The 18,738-nt window shown below is 31.0% G+C and overlaps 3 protein-coding genes across 5 annotated transcripts; 2 read left to right on the forward strand and 1 right to left on the reverse strand.

Annotated features, from left to right (window-relative positions):
- The first annotated feature begins 776 nt into the window (after positions 1-776).
- LOC111277984 (GRAS family protein RAM1-like) lies at positions 777-2,442 on the forward strand. Its single transcript, XM_022864429.2, has one exon. It carries the CDS (start codon positions 924-926, stop codon positions 2,322-2,324), a length of 1,401 nt encoding a protein of 466 aa, XP_022720164.1. The 5' UTR covers positions 777-923; the 3' UTR covers positions 2,325-2,442.
- Positions 2,443-4,007: 1,565 nt separating this feature from the next.
- Positions 4,008-7,479, forward strand: LOC111276719 (Tmem18). Its single transcript, XM_022862479.2, has 4 exons — positions 4,008-4,278; positions 5,063-5,168; positions 6,822-6,970; positions 7,059-7,479. The coding sequence occupies exons 1-4, from the start codon at positions 4,138-4,140 to the stop codon at positions 7,152-7,154; spliced, it is 492 nt and encodes a 163-aa protein (XP_022718214.1). The 5' UTR covers positions 4,008-4,137; the 3' UTR covers positions 7,155-7,479.
- A 1,180-nt stretch (positions 7,480-8,659) lies between these two features.
- Positions 8,660-11,388, reverse strand: LOC111276718 (protein SENSITIVE TO PROTON RHIZOTOXICITY 1-like). Of its 3 annotated transcripts, XM_022862478.2 has the most exons (3): positions 11,250-11,374; positions 10,672-10,720; positions 8,660-10,353 (listed from the first exon to the last, which is right to left on the reverse strand). In XM_022862478.2, the coding sequence occupies exon 3, from the start codon at positions 10,318-10,320 to the stop codon at positions 8,809-8,811; it is 1,512 nt and encodes a 503-aa protein (XP_022718213.2). In that variant the 5' UTR covers positions 10,321-10,353; positions 10,672-10,720; positions 11,250-11,374; the 3' UTR covers positions 8,660-8,808. The 3 variants fall into 3 exon arrangements, with proteins under 3 accessions (XP_022718213.2, XP_022718212.2, XP_089619611.1); XM_022862477.2 differs by lacking the exon at positions 10,672-10,720 and having other exon boundaries at positions 11,250-11,388; XM_089763485.1 differs by lacking the exons at positions 10,672-10,720; positions 11,250-11,374 and adding an exon at positions 11,000-11,114.
- Between the last annotated feature and the right edge of the window lie 7,350 nt (positions 11,389-18,738).

An 18,738-nucleotide genomic window follows, 5' to 3' on the forward strand; every position in this document is an offset into this window, starting at 1 on the left:
ACTACAATCACAATTAAATTTAACACGCACAACAAACATTTGATTCCAAATTTCTTGTTAGTTTCATCAATTGTTAGATCTAGCTGCCTCTAAGAAATAATAGCTTGGATTGTAGATATTGACTTTGAAAGAGTAGTTTTGACAAATTTTCTTTCCTTTTTTCAAGGGGAATCCCAAATATTGCAATTAATACATAGTAAAAGAAGAATAGTAAAACAAGATTTGGTTTACCAAGACAGATACAAGTATACGTATTGGCATTGGCATCAATCTAGAAAGAAAAGGTGTGGAAAAGTCTCTTCAAGGGGCGGTAGATTTATTAGATTCCCCCATTTTCCCCGCTGTTTTTGTCAACTTCAATATGGCATCTTTCAATCCCTTCACTACAAACGAATTGGACTCCAACTCATAGCTTTTCCTAAAGCATATCACAAATTTTTCGCTTGAGAAAATCCATATGTTTTCTTGACTTAAGATACAGATTCTTGACTATATATATAAAAAATCACTTGAACTTTCAATTTATTGAATATTACTTTTCAAATGTAATTACATGAATCAATTGAACTAACTAATTCTAGTTTCACCCCTTCTTTTCTTAATTACATATCTCTCAAATCCAGTTGTAAGGAAAAAATTGAAAAAGAATATCTCCAATCTCTCTCTCTCTTTCTCTCTCTCTCCCTCTCTCTCTCTCTCTCTCTCTCTCTCTCTCTTGTTGTATATATTAATCTTTGGTTCCTTTCACATGTAATGACACATGCAATGGAATTTTTATGAGTTATTCCCATGATACTCTCCTCATAAAAGCCTATCCTAGTTCATGTCTCTCTTGTCATAATTAAATTTATACTTGTTCTCCATCTCTTTGATCTTAATTTGTTTCTCTACCTTTCTTGATTCTTGAAGTGATATAGCATATCATGGAAGATACAGATGAGAAGGAGCTTTTGAATCTCAGCCTGGCAATTGTGACAGATCCTGGGGGCGAAAAGAATAATAGAAAAAGGAAGAGATTTGTTAATGTTTGCAAGGATTTGAACCCGTCGTATGAAGGTTCTGAAGGGAAGATATTCAAGCTTCTCCAAGTGAGGGAAGAGATGTTAAAGCTCGATCACAAGAGAAAAGGTGTGGTTGAAGATGGGAAGGGCCTTCATTTGATCCATTTGCTGCTCATCACTGTCACTTCAGTTGATGAGAATAATAATGAAAACTCAGCCTTGGAGAATCTCATCCAACTGTATCAAAATGTGTCATTGATGGGAGATTCGGTGCAACGAGTTGTTGCTTATTTCGCTGATGGCTTGGCCGCAAGGCTTCTCACTCGAAAATCCCCTTTCTATGACATGATCATGAAGGAACCTACTACTGAAGAAGAGTTTTTAGCTTTCACTTGTCTTTACAGGGTGTCTCCTTATTACCAGTTTGCTCATTTCACAGCTAACCAAGCTATAATTGAAGCCTTTGAGAAAGAGGAAGAGATAAATAATGGAGCATTGCATGTTATTGACTTTGATGTCTCTTATGGCTTTCAATGGCCTTCTCTCATTCAATCTCTTTCCGAAAAGGCATCTAGTGGCAACCGGATGTCCCTTCGTCTTACAGGCTATGGGAGAAGCTTGGACGAACTACAAGAAACTGAGGCTAGATTAGTGAGCTTTGCCAAAGGGTTTCGCAATCTGGTCTTTGAATTTCAAGGGTTGTTGAGAGGATCCAAGGTGAATAACCTGAGGAAAAAAAAAAATGAAACAGTTGCTGTGAATCTAGTTTTTCATTTGAATACTTTGAACAACTTTCTCAGAATATCTGACACATTGAAATCAGTACACTCACTTAGGCCTTCCATTGTTATCTTGGTGGAGCAAGAAGGTAGTCGAAGCCCAAGAAGCTTCTTATCAAGATTTATGGAATCTTTACATTATTTTGCGGCCATGTTTGATTCATTGGATGATTGCCTCCCACTGGAGAGTGCCGAGAGGCTAAGCATTGAGAAAAATCATCTTGGGAAACAGATCAAAAGCATGATTAATTGCTGTGACAAGGAAGATCAGGAGAACAAGAAGTCATCATGTCCAAGGTATGAAAAGATGGAAACATGGAAAAGCAGGATGGAGAGTAATGGATTTGAAGGGATGAAACTGAGTTCCAAGTGTTTGATACAGGCTAAACTTCTGTTGAAAATAAGGACTCATTACTGCCGTCTTCAATGTGAAGGAGAGAATAATGGTGGGTTTAGAGTTTTTGAAAGAGATGAAGGAAAGGCTCTTTCTTTAGGGTGGCAAGATAGGTGCTTGCTTACAGCCTCTGCATGGCAATGTGTATGAATATGATTGAAAAGATTTAATTTCTAACACATTCATATCATTCTTAATTTGTCTGTAACCGAATTAATTTGTTCAAATAAACTGTTAATGGACTCTGATCCCCTTTTTATTTTCATCAATAAACTGTTAATGCTAGTATTTCTTTTCCTTGTTTTCTAGCATTTCTTTGTCATAAACCGCATACATGGCCTCAAGGGCTGAAGCTCAAGTTATCATCAATAGTGATTGACTTGAACCTTACATGAGCCTCAAAAACCATTTTATGAACCAAGAAACATTATTTGTTTTTAATTCATCAGCTACTAAAGCCACTTTGATGGATAATTTTTTTAAGGTAAATTAAAACTATTCAGGATTTACTATACATTAAATAGTAAATTTAGTTGTGGCCAAAAATTTTGAAATTATGCCTCTAGATAAAGCTCAAAGAGTTCCCATTGGTACTTGTACAGTATATTTGTTGTTTATTTTGTTGTTGAGATTAATATTAATTTTACTAATTGTTTATGTCAAGTATTTTCAATAGTAAATATCTTGAAGACTCATTTACATAATCAAATCGAAAATCAATGATTGAATAATAATTTAATTGTGTATATTAAAAAAAATATGTTCAAAAATATTGATTACAAAATTGTTGTGCAACATTTTCAAAATATAAAATCACGCTAAAAACAATTGCATATGAAATATTATTATTATTATTATTATTATTATTATTATATTTGAATTAAGCTTCCATTAAATAAAATTTTTTATTCTGTCTTTAATTGTTAATTAGGATTTTGAATTTTTTTTTTTTTTTAAAGATAGGATTAACTTGATTGAACAAAAAGAAAAAAAAAATTGATGGCTCATTTGTAGACTTGTTATGGATCAAGTTGTATTGAATTTGGGTCGGGTGTAAAAAAACCATTAGTGAGCTTCCGGCTTATCCAGGCTCAACATTAAATATGGGTCTCATTTTAATGCCTTGACTTATCCTAGTTTTAGAAGACGCTGTGTAGGTTCGTTTAAATATGTCTAGATTTCATTTTTAAAAAAAATAAAAATAAATTGTATAATAAATATTAACTATGATAACATAAATAATCAGTAAAATAAAACCTAAAAATGATTTTGATAATTTAATTTGATGTTTAGATGAGATTGGTACATGTAAACATAAGATATTAATATATATATATATATAATATTATTTTATTATTTATTTATTACTTGGATCTTCAATATCATGTCCAAAGGCGTCGTCCATTTTTTAAATGGACCTAAAATTCAAACATAAACCCATATAATAGATATAAAATTCATATATAATCTTCCTAACTTTTGAGCAAGATTTCAAATTAAAGTGAAATATAACATATACATATCATGTCCAAAACTTGATCTATTTTTTAAATAAGCATAAAATTCAATTATAAATGTCTACCCATTTAACAAATCTAAAATTTGTCTAATTCTTCTCAAATTTCGAACAAAATTTTGGGGTGGATCCTTGAACAGGGTCTATTCATTTAATAAAATTTTGTTTTTTATTTCCTTTTCTTCCCATTTTCTTTCGCTTTACCACCACGTAAGCTTCGCTAAGGACGTAGACGTACTTGAACTAAACTATCAAGGATATTTTCGTCAATTCATCATATAAATCCAGAGCAACCGCAACTCTGCTTTGTTCTTCGTCTAAACTCCGGACAGAAACTCAAATGATGAATATATAAAAGCAAAGACTCCGCCAATCTTATCGTCATTTACTGACCGTCTGATCTAAACTTTTGAGATCTGAATCTGATTAAAACAAAAAAGAAAGGCAATGGAAGAGCTGAGATCAGCAGTGGAAGGGCACATGGAATTAATGGCGGATCTGGTTCAGAACCTATCCTCGGAGCTTCGTTCGGGCCTCCGACCCGCCTACGAGAACTTCATCGGGTTCTTCCACGCCATCGACTGGAAAGTCCGCCTCCTTTCTCTTTTTTTTTTTTCCTCTTTATTATTTTCTAATTGTTTCCCCAGAAAATTTAAATCTTTGAAAATGTGTTTTCTTTTTATTGTTTTCTCTTCAGAATTTTCTCACTAACTAAACAGGATGTTTCTAAATGTTACTGTTGTTTAAGAAGTAAAATTTGAGAGGAAACTGTTTAAAAAGTTTTTTCATTTGGAAGCATGTAATTTGATTAATATCAAATTTTCTTTTGGCACTAATGATTTGGGTGATAATGCTGATTGCATCAATTAATGCTAAGCCCACGTTTAAACTGGTAATATTGGGTTAGACGGGCTTTCTTTATCTGATTTGCTTGGTGTAAAGACAGTTTCTTGAGTCAGATCCGTTGCTGCTCTATGCTGATGTTGTTATGTGGTTAGCGAACTAAAGATGTCATGCATGGTTGATGAGTTTAACATGTGATACTTTGATCTTTGTTAATTTTTAACTTATTAGTTCAGCTATTTCTAACAGACTAATGGAAAGTTGGAAACTCTTCAAATGGGGTGCTTAAAGCCATAAATATCTTCTTTTAGATGACTTGTTGTTTAGCATCAAGTCTTAGGCATAATCCTTATGTTCATTATGGAGACATTGTTATATGCTTTTCTAATAATGTTATAATCCTTTTGTTTTGTGTTGTTAGAGAGACGGGGGGGCGCAAATTTTGACATGATCCCACTTTAGTTCTTGATCCACCATCTATTGATAACAATTCCCTGACCTTTTTTTTCTTTTTTCCTTTTTTTGGCAGGAACCATGGTTAATGGGCTTACTGGCATTCCATGTTTTCTTACTGATAATAACAATATTCTCCAGGAAGAATACTAACTTCCAGATGTGTTTGTTCCTTCTGGCATGTAAGTTCTTTTTTTTTCCTTTTTTTTTTTTTGTCATCTGTAATCATCACCAGTATATGAGTATTTAGATCTCTCCTTGATTATAGTAGTTTGTTTCTGATCATATCTATTACATGCTTTATTTAAATGTGAAGGTTCACAAATAAACTGTCTTTTTGTGGTTGAATGATTAAGGACATATGTAATATTGCCTGTTAATATATCATGATGACTTTGCCGTCTGATCATGGTTGGCTCAATAGTTTGGCAGTTAACCTTGCCTCAGGTGGTAGAGTTTCCATGATATTGAATAGAACTTAACAGCTTCACTGTATTTACTAGTTCCACCTTCTCTCAATTAGCAATGTTTCCTTGAGCCCACCTCTCCCTTGAATAAGTAAAATGTACAAGGTTATTGAAATTTCTGATGAATAATGATGTCTCAATTACACTTTTGTCTTACTGCAAAAGGTGATTTGGATGCTTGCAATCTTATATTTCAGAGGTGAGAAGGATACATGCTGGTGCTTGTATTTGATACATATACTCTACATTAGAGGAATGAGGTGATAATTTGCAGATCTTACTAGTCCCATCAATATCCAGTGGTTAAGATGCATAAGGAATAGGCTGAAACAAATTTATTATGCAGCAAAAGATGGTTCTCTCATTCTAGAGCAGGCTTAAATATTTTGGAGGTCCCATTTCACATCATAGGAATTTTGTTAATAGTTGCATGACAAGTTGATGATTTTCAAATAGAAGCTTAGTCTTTGAGAAGGTATAAATGGAATGGATAATGTTTACCAGAAAGAACTCTGAATAGATTTCAAATAATAATAGTAAATGGCTTCACAAGCAAAAAATAACCCATGTTCATCTTTGCATGTGAGAGTATGTACACTTCCTTCAATGTCTGCTCATAGCAACCTAGAACTGTAACCTTGATAGTCAACTATGTTGATATGGGATATAAAGTAGCAACCTTCCTTACAAGTTAATGTTTAATCATTGCCAAAGATGTCGGGCTCTTTGCTTCAAGGGGATCCAAGAAATAGGACTTTCAATTTCAGAATTCATTTTAAAATTTCTGTAGTGAAGCCAATCGTAGAGTCAATAAGTAGAAAAAAAAAAAAGTTGAAATTTGGAACATGGTCATGAATATAGATGGATTTAAGTCTATAAAGCCTTACTGCAGCCATGCATGGAGTCAATAAATTAGAAACACAGCTGAAACTTTGTGATGAAGACCATCTTGCCATTGAAGGGAGTTTACATTTGTAGGCCAATAAACTACACACCTGTCAATAAACTACACACCTGTTCTGCAGACAGTTTACATTTGTAGGTTACAAGTCTAATATATTTATTTACCATTTTTACAGTTTGCTGGGAATTTTGATTGATTATCTTACTAAATAGGACTTACCTGAGTACCCTGCTGTAACTCAATATTGAAGCCTTTCAATGTCATCAAGCATTCCAAATATTTAGCGGGATCCAAATGACTTCGGCATAAGAAGACATCACCATTGTTTCCTTTCTAGCAAATTAGTCAGTACTGTGTTACATGCATCACCAAACATTTATGCAATGTGAAAATAATATTGAAGTTCAGTTTATTTTGAATATTCTTTGCCATTCTAGCTTATTTGCTTGATGATGTCTTTGTAGTGCTTGGTGTATATTTTGCTGAGTCCCTGAATAGATTCCTTGGTGACAACTGGAAGAAATTTGCAGCCCAAAACTATTTTGATCCAAGTGGACTTTTTTTATCGGTACTCTGGTCTGGGCCTCTTCTCACTATTGCAATCATCATCTTGGTCAGTGTTCAGGAACTCCTCCTATCCCCCCTTTTTTGAAACATTTTTTTTCCTTTCTCTAAACCCCAACTTCTGCTACTTTCTGCAGATAAACACACTCTTTTCCATGTGTTACCTAATAGTTAGATGGAAAAAGGCTGAGCTCAGACACCGTGCAAGGCTTTCTCGTAACAAGCAGGATTGAAATTACCTGGTGCTGCATTGCTGCCTCTTTTAGTTCGATAAGCATGTGTAATACTTGTTAACCTCGTTTATGAACCTTGTTCTTGTTCTTTACTTCTTATATTCAGAGGTACTTATAGCATTTTTTGTTCTTTACTTCTTTTCATATGTATAATTGTTCCCTTGCATCAAGGTCTCCTTTTAGGATGTGTCATGTGGTGCAAGATAAATTTTCCATTTCTATTTTATCCATAGGTAATTTTATTTGTGTAAACATTAGATGGAAAGGCTATTTGCTCTAGCTTTGTGTACCATTCTAGTTCTAAATTCAGCAAAATATTCAGCTAGCTTTTTTTCCCATAAATGCTTACTGTTCAGGATAGATATATAGAAGTCAAGTACTACTCATAATCAGTACCAAGTGGCTAGTAACCAAAATCCTAATATCTTGCAAAGCAAGTCAAGCATGAGATGGTAAATGATAATTATTCACATAATCATGCACTGAGGTTCATTGGCATAAAAGTAGGTGGCAATGGATAAGACTGGTAGTAGTATTGATGATCTGGAGCCCATTGAAATCTGTTGGATGAAATGAAAAGAACGAAGGGAGATTTTCTTGATCAGATATGAAAGAAAGAATCCTTTAATGGGGAAAAGATGATTGGCATAGGACATCATCCTTTTCTAACATCGAAAGTATCAGTCATGTCTGGTGTTTGGTCCACACGGCTTTGGATGTTGGAAAGGAACTTGTTTTCACCATCATAGGCGGCACATAGATTCCTAGCCAAAGCCAACCCACAAATGATAGTGAAAGTTGTGTCAAAAGCCAAAAATTTTGCTGGCTATAGGAGGTCCTAATCGGCATGAGAACAGGAAAAAAAGTTGCAAATGTTAAAGATTCAAACTCTTAAGCTGCTCAATATCTCTTAAAAATGATTACATGAATCAAATCAGATAAAGGCTTTATGTGCTATACAATTATTGAGGCAAAGTTTGTAATGCTTGGATATAAAAACATGACAATGAAGGCCAAACCGATGATTGACTTGACCCTAAATCAGGTGTAGGGCGGGGAATATTAAACTAAATTAAAAGAGCAGGAGAAGGTGATCTGTCCATAGCTAACTTCTCTGAACTGCTTGGTAGGAAATCAATACCAGAAGCATATGAAGATGGGTTGAAACTTATGACTTGATGTTTCAAGTCTTGAACATTGAAATAAGACGGTGACATTTATGACATAAGAGATCAAAATCTACAAAAAGAAATATTAAGCTCCATAAATCAAGTAAAAACAAATGAAAACTGTATTATATGTTTATAAATACTACAGGAAACAGTAGGATATGTTGGATGAATGTACCTAAAATTTACACCAAAGACAGTATAAGCTTGCAGTTGTATTATAAGCTTGTAGTTATGATTATGGCTTCAGCATGGAGTTGGCGTTTGAGGATTTTATGCAGAAGGAAAAATCTTACTTCTAAACCTAACCAAATTACAGCATTAGTGAACAAGGACTTTATTTTCATCAAAGATAGCATTTATTTAAACCAATAAAGTACATAGGGTAGCCTTACCATACAAATGTAACACAAATTAATACTATGATCCGAAGAAGGAAGAATACATTCTGGAAACATTAGCCAACATCCAAGATTATCAGGTCTTTAGTCTTCTCCACTTTTCTGAGTGTAATTACAAGACCCCGAAAGGAGAAATGCAAATGAACTCTCTGAATCATCGAATGGTGGTCGAGGGAACTCATGAAGCCCACCAAAATTACATGTGTCGAAGTTCAATGGTGAGAAAAAAGCAGCAGGATCATCGATGCTCCCTTTAAAATCCACACTAGTTTGAACAGCGTTTTCACTAGAAATATTAGACGAAAAGTCGAAATTCATGCTTCCAACCTTATTTGTGGCTTGATTGCCATCTCCTTGATCAGATGTCCCAGCGGATCCTTTAGTTTCATCTAAGGGAATTGCTGGAGTGTGACCTTGGAAAAGAGCAATATGCCCAAACAGCTTATCTTTCCGTGAAAACGTGGTGCCACAAGAACAAAGCCATTTATCTTTACCACAATGCTTCTCATGAGTTTTAAGATCAGCAATTACTGAGAATTTCTTGGTGTTGCATCTGCTGCAAATGTAGCTCTTGTCACAGTGGGTTCTCTTGTAATGGTTTTTGACGCATAAAATGGTTTTCAGAGGCTGAAACTTTTTGTGATCCTTGTTCCGCTTGCAACCAGCATAAGGGCAGGAATACCTCTTAATAAGAGTTGGTTCAGAGCTGGATTCTTTATTTGGTTTTGCCAGTGCTGCTGGTGTTTTGTACTCATCTCCATGACCTCTCATGTGCATTCGTAAATTTGCATCTCTCTTGAATCCTTTTCCACAAATAGTGCAGAAGTGAGTGTGGGGCGCAAGGATTTCTTCCTTTTCTAACTGCAATATCTCATAGGTGCCAGGTACAAGGTTTTCTCCTTCCTCAGCATCTTCCTCATCTTTCATTTCATGTTCCTCAATCAAATGATTCTGCTCATTTCCACTGTTACTACTAATATCAACAGTGTTTGGCGGCTCAGAGACCTTGCTTCCACCAGCATTTTGTGGCTGAACCCCACCATTCAGCCCTTGTCCAGAAGGGAAGACAACTCCACTAAACTGCCCAAACTGTCCATGTGATGGAGTGGCTGCAGAAAGTGTATGCTTAACAGATGGGAGAAGACTACCAGCAGTAGATATCAACTGAACTATAATTGAAGTGAGATCAGCAGTAATTAGCTGTTGTTGCTGAGCTACAAGTTCATCTGGTCGACCCAACACTTGGCCCCTCCTGCCAACAATTAAATGCACCAAATCTTGAAGCTGATGGATCTTCTGTTCAAGGAATGAGAGATTGTTTAGCATAGCACTTGGATCCCAATCTTGGACTTTACTGGCTTGAAGCGATTCATTACCAGGACCATTTTTAATTTGGTTATTGGGGTTACACGGCAGTAAAGGTTGAGTTTTAGAAGTTTGGTTGAATGCCTGGAAAGGAGGTTCAATCCTGGTGCTGTAATCTAAAATGGATCGATCCTCCCACTTCTGCTGATGTTGGGGATTGAAATTAGTAAAAGATGGGTGTTCAGGAACTTTCTTTTGTATTTCACCAGACAGCCTGTCTTTAAGATCCATTTTCAGGCCTTCTTATATATCAAGATCCACATACTAGTCAAAACCAGAGAACATCAAGGGATTAGAAAATATTCATCCAAATTCCAACAAATTTCAATATAAAAATTAAAAAAAGAAAAACAGCTCAAGCATCAAACCATAAGAAGAGATTCAATTTTTTTTTCTGATAAGAAACAAAAATCATTAAACCCCAAACCTAAAATTCCCATAACAATCAACTATGAGTAAAGACACAACTACGAGTAAAGACACTATTGTTTTGACCAGAACAATAATGTATTTTTCAGCATGATCATGCAAGGAACCAAGAACCAAACTTCACAGCCAAGTTTAGTCATGAAATCAAGCAACCTCTTTTCTTTTCCACCATTGAATTAACGAAAGCTGCCTTTTGCCTTTCCTATCCAAAGTCATAAAGAAACAAACGACTCATAAATTTGCAGAAAAAATAGAAACTGGTTTTGTCAATTGAAAGTCAAATCACCTCAATCATCCCAAAACTCTTCCTCAGATTGAACTAAAATCTCAGAACTCATTTAAACTATCAGAAAGAGCTTAACCCTTACAAATTTACACCAAACCAAAAATCCCATCTTTCTTTTTAACCCAACCTCATTTCAAAAGTAAGTAATTTCTAATGAATTTGTTAGGCCTGCATAGATAAGGCCCGCATAGATACCTTTCTCGGGATCAGAACCCAGCAACAAAAAAAAGAGTGAGCTTTTAACACAACTAAATTCTCTCTTTTGTTGTTTTTTTTCTTTTCAATCAAATTGGTAACTTGAACACCCAATATATCATACAAAATTTAATAGTAGCAGCCACGGCAACATTCGGCCAAAACCCAGATACAAAAATCTAATCTTTAGAGCAAACAAAGCTCAAAAATTGAAACTTTAGAGTAAAGGGTAATGAAAAAAGAAACTTACCAGATTCAAGATTGCTTAGATGCTATTTGTTTCAGGCTTCTAATGAGATAGAGAAAGTAAAAGGGAACTAAGGTCGACCCAGTCAATTTATCAGCAAAAGGCTCAGCTCAGCACAGCACAAGCACAGGCAGACAGGCTGTCCTAAGTGGAACAAAATACAAGTCAAAACGTCAATCAAGACCGTTGATTTCTTTTTACTTGGGGCCGTCTTTTTTTTTCTTTTAATCTGTGAAGTCCATCAAAATCAATGAGATCGATACAGAAATGATCAGAGCCGTTGGTGTGTAAAGGAGGTGGAGGCTAGAAGGGGACAAAAAACTCTGAAGTGTGAAAGGGGGAAGAAATGGGACCCACCCAACTACGATGATTCAGATTCTCTTTCTCAAATCTAAATGTTCGATGATGATGATGATCAGCAATTGATGAAACATTAACCATTTGACTTGGTTGTTTAGGCTCCTAAAACCCCTTTTTTTTTGTTAAAGGTGTTTCATTGGGCACAGAGAAGTGGAGGGAAGGCTACCATGAAGCTACACCATCGCCATATGCTCATATCCGAGGACTTCTTTCTTTTTTCTTTAATTGCTTCAGCAGTGCTCCACAGCCAGAGTTATATTTAGATAGTATAAAATATTAATGATTTATATATTTATATAATCTTTTACATCAAAATTATATATTATAATTTTAATAACATAAAAATATAATTTTTTTAAAAAATTTATTATGATGTTTTAAAATTTTAAATCATATTAATTTTATAATTTTTATTTATACCATTTTTGTTTCGTATTTTAAATTTTTAAAGTTATTCATAACGTATGACCAATGATTTTTTCATTATAATGTTGTATTGTTGAATTATGATAAAAAGTTATATTAAAATTCATCATTTATAAATATAAAATTCATATAAAACTTTGACGGATTTGATGTAATTTTAAATAATAATTAATCACCTGTTAGATTCGGCTACGTGTTCCATTTTTTTAATCATTTATTATTTTGAAAAATGTTAAAGAAAAGTCCCATTAACCACCACCTCCTCTACTTTTTCTTCGTTAAGAAATGCTCCAAATATTTTCGCTTGAGTGTCTATGACGATTATTAATATAGGTCGTAAAATCTCTTTTTAAAAATATTGGCCCTAGGGTTTAGCATTTTATGATAAAAAAATGAAATCTAAACTTCTTTTAAATTAAGAAGAAACGTGTTAAAATTAATTTTAAATGCTAATCGTTGTTTATGACACTTGTTAAATGAAATAAATCTTTCTTTGTATATAATTAAACTAAGATTGAAGCAATAGTTTATAATTTACACTTGTAAAACAACGTACAACCCAGCATTGCGAGGCAAAGAAACAAAAGGCAAGATAGTGACATAATTAATTCATTAATTAAAATTTTGGACAGATGCAAAAATGGTGGTCCAAAATGTAGACCCCAGCTCCCATCCATGCCATCTCTGGCTATGTAGGCTCATGATTTCACGTCAATCACATTTCATACTCATGCAGTGATGACGGAGAAGCTTGCTTGCTTGATGAGGTTTTTACATCTCATAATTTTTGAGTTGATGATCATGAATCCAAGCGAAGGCTAGGCACAAGCACAGGCTGCCCTAAGTGGAACAATATACAAGAAAAACCCGTCAATCAAGACCGTTGACTTCTTTCTTCTTGGGCCTGTCCCTTTTTTTTTTCTAATCTGTGAAGTCCAATAAAATCCATGAGATTAATGCAGAAATGATCAAAGCCGTTGGTGTGTAAAGGAGGGTGGAAGCAAGCAAAAGGCTCCCAAGTGTGAAAGGAAGAACGAATAGGACCCACACAACTACGATGATTCAGATTCTCTCTCTCTCTCTCTCTCTCTCAAATGTCAATGTTTGATGAATGATGCTCAACAACTGATGAAACATTAACCATTTGACTTGGTTTTTTAGGCTCCTAAAACTTTCTCTTTCTTTTTTTTTTTTTTAATTAAAAGCTGTTTCATTGGGGAGAAAAAAGTGGAGGGAACGCTACCAGGAAACCTGCAATTTTTTAATTCCAATGTTACAATTGTTGAATTATAATAAAAAAATTATTTCAAAATTCATCATTTATAAGAATAAAATTTACGTAAGCCTTTGATGGATCTAATGTAATTTTAAATAATGATTAATTACGTCTTAGACTCAACTTCTTGTTCCATTTTTTTTAATCATTTATTAATTTGAAATATGTTAAAAGAGAAGTCCCACTAACGACTTCCACTCTTTCTTCGTTAAGAAATGCTCCAAATATTTTTTGTCTATTTAGTATTCATGATGATTATTAATATAAGTGGTAAAATCTCTTTAAAAAAAATTGATAAAATCCAATCTTTTAAAAAAAAAACTCAACTCAACTTATTTTAACGATAATAACGGATCGAGTCGAAGTGAATTTTTGTTCACCTTGAATCCAACCCGATTCTAAACTCGATTTGATTTAATGATTTTTTTATTTTTTATACTCGAACTTAATTCGATTTTATATTATATAAAATCGTACTTGATTTAAACCTAACTCGAAATTAATATAATATTATTTTTAAATATAAATATTATTTTTAATATAAATATAAACTTAAATAAACATATATACATAAAATTAAATAATTAATTAAAAACTAATTATATATATCAAATCGAATTTGTCTAAAACCTGATCTTAATTTTTTTCTTATATTATCCAACTTGATCCAATACTTTATTTAAAAAAAAAAAATCGATCCTAATAGATAGGGTTGGATCGAAAATCCGTCAGATTCGATTTATATCGCCTTCCCTAATTTACCTCCGCTAAAATTGAATCAAATTATAATGATTTAAAAATAAAATCATTTTGTCACTCGATTTAATTTAATTTAATTTAAAATAAATTAAAATTCAAAACTATCTTATATTTGTAGTTTTTCCAACTCAAATTAATCTCATTTGAACTTATATAAAATCCAACATGACTCAAATTGATTTGAAATTTTATACAAATTGAATTCAAAATAATCCAAACATGCTTATATACTTAAAATTATAGTAAATTAACAATTATTTTTAGGTTAACTAACCAATGAAAAATAAGTTGAAAATAAATCACAGAAATATGCAAAAAGATTTAAAAACTAAAAATTTATTAACAAATAAAAAGATTTGGAAAGCAAGATAATTATCGAGGATATTTATATGCAAAATTTAAAATTAATATTTTATTCTTCTTAAATTTGGTAAAATTTGTGCATTAAATCATTTTTAAGTAAAATATTACATAATGTGAGTTTGTGAGAGTCATTTATTGATATAATATTAACAGATCATATTTGTAATTAATATATTTTCTCTTGTTGAATTAAGTAGCGGATTTAGCATTTTTTTTTTTGTATCCACTTGTAATATATAAAATATTGTCGATAGATTAATTAATTTTATCAATGGAAATGATGTTCAATAAAAAATTTTAAAAGTGCTTATAAGAATTTTTTTTCTTTAAATTTTTTTATTTTTCAATATTTAAAGTGTTTAAAATGTCCAAGAAAAATTTTTTCTTTAAATTTTCTTCTTTTCTATCAAACCACTTAGATCTACCATAGCTTGATTTGTCTTATAATTAATATATTAAAATAAAATGACCTATCATTTGATTTAACTTGACTTAAAAATAATTTGAAACTCGAAATTACCTTACACTTGTGGAGATAGATTTATTAATTTTATCAATGAAAATAATATTCAAGCAAAAATTTAAAAAGTGCTTATAAGAAAATTTCTTTTAAATTTTTTTTTATTTTTCAATATTTAAAGTGTTCAAAATGACCAAGAAAAATGTTTTCTTTAAATTTTCTTCTTTTCTACCAAGCCACTTAGATCTGCCCTTGCTTGATTTGTCTTATGATTAATATATTAAAGTAAAATGACCTGTCATTTGATTTAACTTTGACTTGAAAATAATTCAAAACTAAAAATTACCTTACATTTGTGGTGACTTAAACTCGAATTAATCCAATTTGAATTGAGATGAAATTGACATTATTTGAATTAACTTAAAATTTTTATTATATAAATTGATCTCAAAATGATTCAAACTCGTTATAACAAATATGTATAAATAACCATTACTAAACTTTAAAATAAAAATTTTAAATATCCTTAGTGTGTTCACATAAATACTTGTAGTCGGACTTAACTTTCTTAAACATTATTTCACATTAAATAATGTTGAATTACGTCTAGACAATTATGATTTTAAATTCTACAAGTAATGTTAAAATATTATCACGTATTAATTTAATTAATTTAAATTTTTTAATTTTCATAAAATATTTTATAACGTCTTTCAACATTCTAATTTTGCTAGTGAAATTTAAAAATTTTACCCAAGTTTTATAAAACTACATTGGACAAGCTATCCCTCTAGCCCATAAAAAAATCTTTATTCTTGAATTATAACTCCAATTTTTGAGTTTAAATTTACTACTAAATATACCATTTTATTTAGAATATCCTACAATAAAAAAATAAAATTAAAACTATAATTAACATATAGTTTGAAGTAATACTTGTTGTGGATTATTATTATCCTATTTAGCAATATCATATATAAACCACAGCAATTTTTTATAATTTAATATCTATAGAGACTTTATTAATGTTAAGTCATATGAATTTTATGAATTATTATTATCCTATTTATTTGGGTGGAAATTTAAATTTTGTAAGAATGTTTATAAAATTCACACATATCTATTTAGTAAATATGCTAATTTTTAATTTTCTTAATTAGAGCCTAATAAGTAAAGACTATGGAGACTTTCTTGGTTAAAGTAATATAACTTATAAGTATATAAAGCACATGAACATTTAGCAGAATAAAAATATATAAGACTTGGACAAAATTAGAAGTCTCTCTTGGAATCTTTAGATGAAGACAACGAAATTTACGAATAAAAGAGAATTACGTGCTCTTTTTATAGTCTAGTATTTTATGTGAAAAAAAATCAAATCCAAACTTCCTTTTTTTAATTAAAAAGAAACACGTTATAATTAATATTAAATTTTAACATATGTTTACAAATACTCTATAAATGAAATGAATCTCCCTTCATATATAATTAAACTAAGATTGAAGCAATACTTTATAATTTATACTTGTAAAAAACAATGTACAATCCAACATTGTGAGGCAAAGAAACTAAAGGCAAGATGGACAAAATTAATTATTAAAATTTTGGACAGTTGCAAAAATGTTGGTCCAAAATGTAGACCCCAACTGCCATCCATAATAGGTGAGTTGGTGCAGTTGCCTTTGTAGAAACTTCCCATTCATGCCATCTCTGGCTATGTAGGCTCATGATTTCACGTTAATCACATATGCATGCAGTGACAACGGAGAAGCTTGCTTGATTGATAATTTTTTACGTCCCATAATTTTTGAGTTGATGATCAAAAGGCTAAGCACAAGCACAGGCTGTCCTAAGTGGAACAAAATGCAAGTCAAACCCGTCAATTAAGCCCTTTGATTTCTTTCTTTTTGGGGATGTCCTTTTTTTTTAATCTGTGAAATCCATCAAAATCAAAGAGATTGATCCAGAAATGATCCTGTAGAGAGGAAAAAACTTAGATGAAGTTTTTTAAATAAAATTTGTGAAATTTCTTATTAAAAAGGATTAAATAAAAATTAAAATTAAAAATCAAAATTAATAGATTAAAAATTTTCGTTATGTGGATCAGGTGTATAAAATTTAAAAAAAATTTAATAAATTTTGATATATATATTTTTAGATAGATATTTTTAATAAAAATTTAGTAAAATTTTTTTCGTTAAATATGTATTGATAAATTTTGAATTATAAATAATATTTTTAATAATTATTTTACATATTATTAATTTTCACATTAACTATAATTAATCTGTCAGTTTGAATTTTATATTACAGATTTTATTAAATTAATTTTTTTAATTTTATAAATTTCATTTAAAATATTTTATATAAATTTTGTCTGTGTAAAAAAAATTAGAAGCTAAAGACAAACAAAAAACTTTCAAGTGTGAAAGGAGAAGAATAGGACCCAAACATCTACGACGTCGACAATGATGATGATGATCAACAATTGATGAAACATTAACCATTTGACTTGGTTTTTTAGGCCCTTTTTTTTTCCTTTTATTTTGTGATTAAAAGGTGTTTCATTGGGCAGAGAGAAGTGGAGGGAAGGCCACCAGGAAGCTACGCCACCGCCATGTCCTAGGACCCTTTTTTTTTCCTTCTTTTTTCTTTCATCTACATATTACTTCCATGAAAGGTGGTCAGCAGTGCTCCACAGCATATGACCTACAATCTTTTAATTATAATGTTATAATTGTTTAATTATAATAAAAAATTATATTAAAATTCATCATTTATGAGAATAAAATTTACATAAAATTTTGATGGATATAATATAATTTTTAACTATGATTAATTATGTGTTAGATTCAGCTTCTTGTTCCATTTTTTTAATTATTTGTTAATTTGAAAAATGTTAAAGAAAAGTCCCATTAACCACTTTTTCTTTTTCTTGGTTAAGAGATGCTTCAAATATTTTCTCTTTAGTGTCTATATGATTATTAATATAGGTGGTAAAATCTATTTTTAAAAAAAATTTGGTAAAATGAATCTTATCCAAAAACTCGATTCAACTCCCCCAAAATCAAATAAAATTTTAACTCAGTAATATAATAAAATAACTTAATTTGAATCAAGCTAACTCGAATTTACAATGACCCAAAACTAAAATCATTCTGTCACTCAATTAAATTTTATTTTAAATAACTCAAAATCCAAAATTATCATATATTTGTAGTGATTTGTAGTGATTCCAACTTGAAATTAATCTAATATGAACTTATATAAATCCAACTTGACTGAAATTGAGTTGAAATCTTATACAAATTAAATTCAAAATAATCTAAACATGCTTTTATATTTAAATTTATAATAAATTAACAATTATTTTCAGGTTAAATAGCCAATAAAAAAAATATGTTGAAAATAAAATCACATAAACATGCAAAAATATTTAAAAACTAAAAAATTATAAAGATATAAAAGGATTTCGAAAGCAAGATAATTCTTGCATTAAATCATTTTTAAAGTAAAATATTACATGGTGTGAATTTGTGAGAGGCATTTATTAATGTAATATTAATCGATAATTTTTGTAATTAATATATTGTCTCTGAATTAAGTGGTAGATCTGAGATTTTTTTTTTTGTATTCACTTATAATATATAAAATTACTGTGGACCGATTTGTTAATGAAAATAGTGTTTTAAAAAAATTTACAAGTAAATTTTCCTTTAAATTTCCTTATTTTTCAATTTTTAGGGTATTCAAAAAACTTTTTAATGTGTCCAAGAAAAATTTTTTCTTTAAATTTTCTTCTTTTCGAGCAAACCACTTAGATCTGCCCTTGCTTGATTTGTCTTATA

Source organism: Durio zibethinus, chromosome 7 (genome assembly GCF_047325235.1).
Source record: "Durio zibethinus cultivar Kanyao isolate XHJ-2024 chromosome 7, ASM4732523v1, whole genome shotgun sequence".
Taxonomy (NCBI): domain Eukaryota; kingdom Viridiplantae; phylum Streptophyta; class Magnoliopsida; order Malvales; family Malvaceae; genus Durio; species Durio zibethinus.